The sequence below is a fragment of the Myotis brandtii genome, unplaced genomic scaffold, assembly GCF_000412655.1.
Source record: "Myotis brandtii unplaced genomic scaffold, ASM41265v1 scaffold1026, whole genome shotgun sequence".
NCBI lineage: Eukaryota > Metazoa > Chordata > Mammalia > Chiroptera > Vespertilionidae > Myotis > Myotis brandtii.
Window position 1 is genome coordinate 136,177 of NW_005353435.1, and position 2,912 is coordinate 139,088.

Consider the following 2,912-nt stretch of genomic DNA (forward strand, 5'->3'; position numbering starts at 1 on the left):
GGGCGGAGCTGCTCACCCTGCGGCACGTGGTGGACGAGGGCGCCGACGAGTACAAGGTCATCATGCTGCACCGGAGCTTCCTCAGCTTCAAGGTGATCAAGGTACCGAGCAGGTCCCGGCGCCCGGGCCCGGGGGTGTGAGCAGCAGGAGGGGGGCTGGCACGCACGTCTGTTCACAGACAGTCTCCGAGCGGCCACTCCCGCCTCCGATGACCAGTGCGCAGGCAAGGGCTTCGGCAAGCCCTGGTAGAGGCACATCTACTTATTTTTAAAGCCCAGCCGGTGTGGCTTAGTGGTTGAGCATTGACTAGGAGGTCAGGGTTCAATTCCCGGTCAGAGCACATGCCCGGGTTGTAGGCTCAATCCCCAGTGGGGGGCGTGCAGGAGGCAGCCGGTCAATGATTCTCATCATTGATGTTTCTCTCCCCCCTCCCATAAAAAAAAAAAAAAAGACTTTCTAATCCCCCAAAATTCCAGATCTTTCTCTCAGAACTACTCCTGGGCAGGAGAACTTCCTTCCCAAGGGCTCTTCCTTCCGTAATCTTCCAACCACTGGCCACTGGCTGAAACACACACTCACCTCCTCTCCTTTGCTCTGCGTTTGCCCTGGGAGTGGCATCGCTTCCCCGGGCAGGCCTGCCGCGGTGCCCGGCCACACAGACAGACAGCTCTGGGCCAAAGCGGTGCATCATGGGTATCAAACCGGAGCCCTGCTCTGGCTGCAGGTGGGCCCAGGGCGCAGCCGCCTCCACCTGCTCTGCCCCCTCCTCCCGCCCGCAGGTGAACAAGGAGTGCGTGCGGGGCCTGTGGGCCGGGCAGCAGCAGGAGCTCATCTTCCTGCGCAACCGCAACCCGGAGCGCGGCAGCATCCAGAACAACCGGCAGGTGCTGCGCAACCTCATCTGCTCCTCCTGCGACCAGCCCCTGGGCTACCCCATGTACGTCTCCCCGCTGACCACCTCCTACCTGGGCACCCACCGGCAGCTGAGGGGCCTCTGGTGCGGCCCCGTCACGCTGGACGGCCTCAGGGCCTGGTTCCGGACCAAGTGGCTCAGGTAGGTCCTGGCCCCACACCATCACCTGGACGCTGGAGAGGGGGCCGGCACGAGCGCTCGGCTTCCAGCTGGGATTTCCCGGCCACGGCCACGTTCTCATGTGGCTACAGCCACCATCCCCAAGTGCCACCTACAGATCGTGCGTCTCAGTCAGCAGTCTCAGGGCTGATCGGTGAGCAGCTCAGCCAGAGGGGCGTCCGTTCTCTCCCGCGTCCCCGCGCTGAGCGCCTGCGTGAGCACTCGCAGCTGCAGAGGTTCGGGGTCTTTAGGACCCACATCTGCCGCAGGCACAAGGCTGGGGTCCCCAATGCTCACCTCTCAGTCAGTCTCCTCCCCTGGTTGTGTCGGTCACTGGTTAGTTGTTTTTTCGTCTATTTTTATTCATTTCAGAGAGGGAGAGAAACATCAACTATGAGAGGATCATCAATTAGCTGCCTCCTGGGGACCGAGCCCGCAACCCGGGCATGTGCCCTGACCTGGCATACGACCATGACCTCCTGGTTCATAGGTCAACACGTGACCACTGAGCCACGCTGGTCGGCGGGTGGTCTCTGGTTATTTGGAGTGAATTCGAGGAAGTTCTGTCTGAATGTGGCCCCTGTCCTCCGGCTCAGAGCTGAGGTTCTGTGGAAGGTTGAGGCCAGAGCTCACGGGTGTGGCTGCGGGGGTTTCCTCATTAGACTGAGATCTGGGAACCAGAGTCCTCTCTCCGCCTGCCGCCCAGGCGTGCAGCTCACCCGCAGCGCGGCTCCTCCTGGCGTGGACGTGGGTGGGGCGTTGGGGATGTTAGAATGTCCTGGGGAGAAAGAACCCCCGCAGCGTCTCTCCATCACAGGATGCGCAAGGACTGCCATGCTGAGCAGCGTGCAGGCGGCAACATTGAGGACGGGGATGGAGGGGGGGTCCCGTCTGCAGGCGGCAGCAGCGCCCCAAGTGGGGGCAACCAGGAGGGCGGCACGGAGCAGCCCGGAAAAGAGGGGACCCATTACTGGTCACCCCGGGAAGGGACACGGAACACAGGTGGGTGCAACGGGACTCGGGGTTGCTGAGAGAGGCAGGGGAGGGGGGCGCCCTGACCCCCCAGGGCCCGTGTTGCTTTAGGCTCGGAATGTGTCTCTGGAATGCGCTGGGCACCGGGTGGTCCTCCCTCAGTGGCACGGACCCGCCGTGACGGCCGAGCCTTTGGGGCACAGCCCACGCTGCGTAAACCACAGCAGGTGCCTGGCCCTGCCCGGCTGCGGAGAAACTAACATCGCTGTCCCTGTTCTCACTCGCCGGCTCCCTTCCGCCCTCCCCTTCCTCCGTGAGAGGAACTTGTCCGAGTATCAGTAGGGACTCTGCAGAGGGGCCTGGCCCCGTGACACCCCCACACCGGGCGGCCACGCTCCCCCAGCGCGGGTAACCCCAGGCCTGCGGACCAGGCAGCTCCGTGGGGGTGGCCCCTTTCATGGTTCTGTCACTGCGTGTGGGAGGCACAGGGGTTAGTGACCGAGGGTGAGTGAAACTGCTGGCGTGTCGGACCAGGACTCCCAGGAACGGGCAACTTTAGTGTCAAAACCAGTAAAGTCCTGGCAAACGGGGCGGGTCCCTCACCCTGGCTGCTGCCCCCACCCATGCTTTCCGCCAGCGTTGGGGCTGCAGGCGTTCTGGGTCAGTGTGCGGCTCTCAGGGCGCCCACCTCCCTGCCTGGCGCTGATGTGGGTGCCCACCCGCATGCCAACCTGCACTGCTTTCCTTTAAAGGCCGGAGGAAGGGCAGGAGCCAGTCTGTCCAGGCCCATGGGGCGCTGAGCCCAAGGCCGCCCTTCCTGAGCTCGTCGGGCCCGATCCTGGAGAGCCGCCAGGCCTTCCTCCCCACG

General features: G+C 63.7%; 1 protein-coding gene across 1 annotated transcript in view; it reads left to right on the forward strand.

Moving 5' to 3' along the window:
* Nucleotides 1-2,912, forward strand: part of PCNXL2 (pecanex-like 2 (Drosophila)) — a gene marked incomplete at its 5' end in the record, with an annotated part of 58,560 nt that overhangs the window by 53,263 nt on the left and 2,385 nt on the right. Inside the window, 4 exon segments of the mRNA XM_014535896.1 lie at nt 9-101; nt 780-1,054; nt 1,890-2,074; nt 2,797-2,908. Coding sequence (XP_014391382.1) covers nt 9-101; nt 780-1,054; nt 1,890-2,074; nt 2,797-2,908 — 665 coding nt within the window.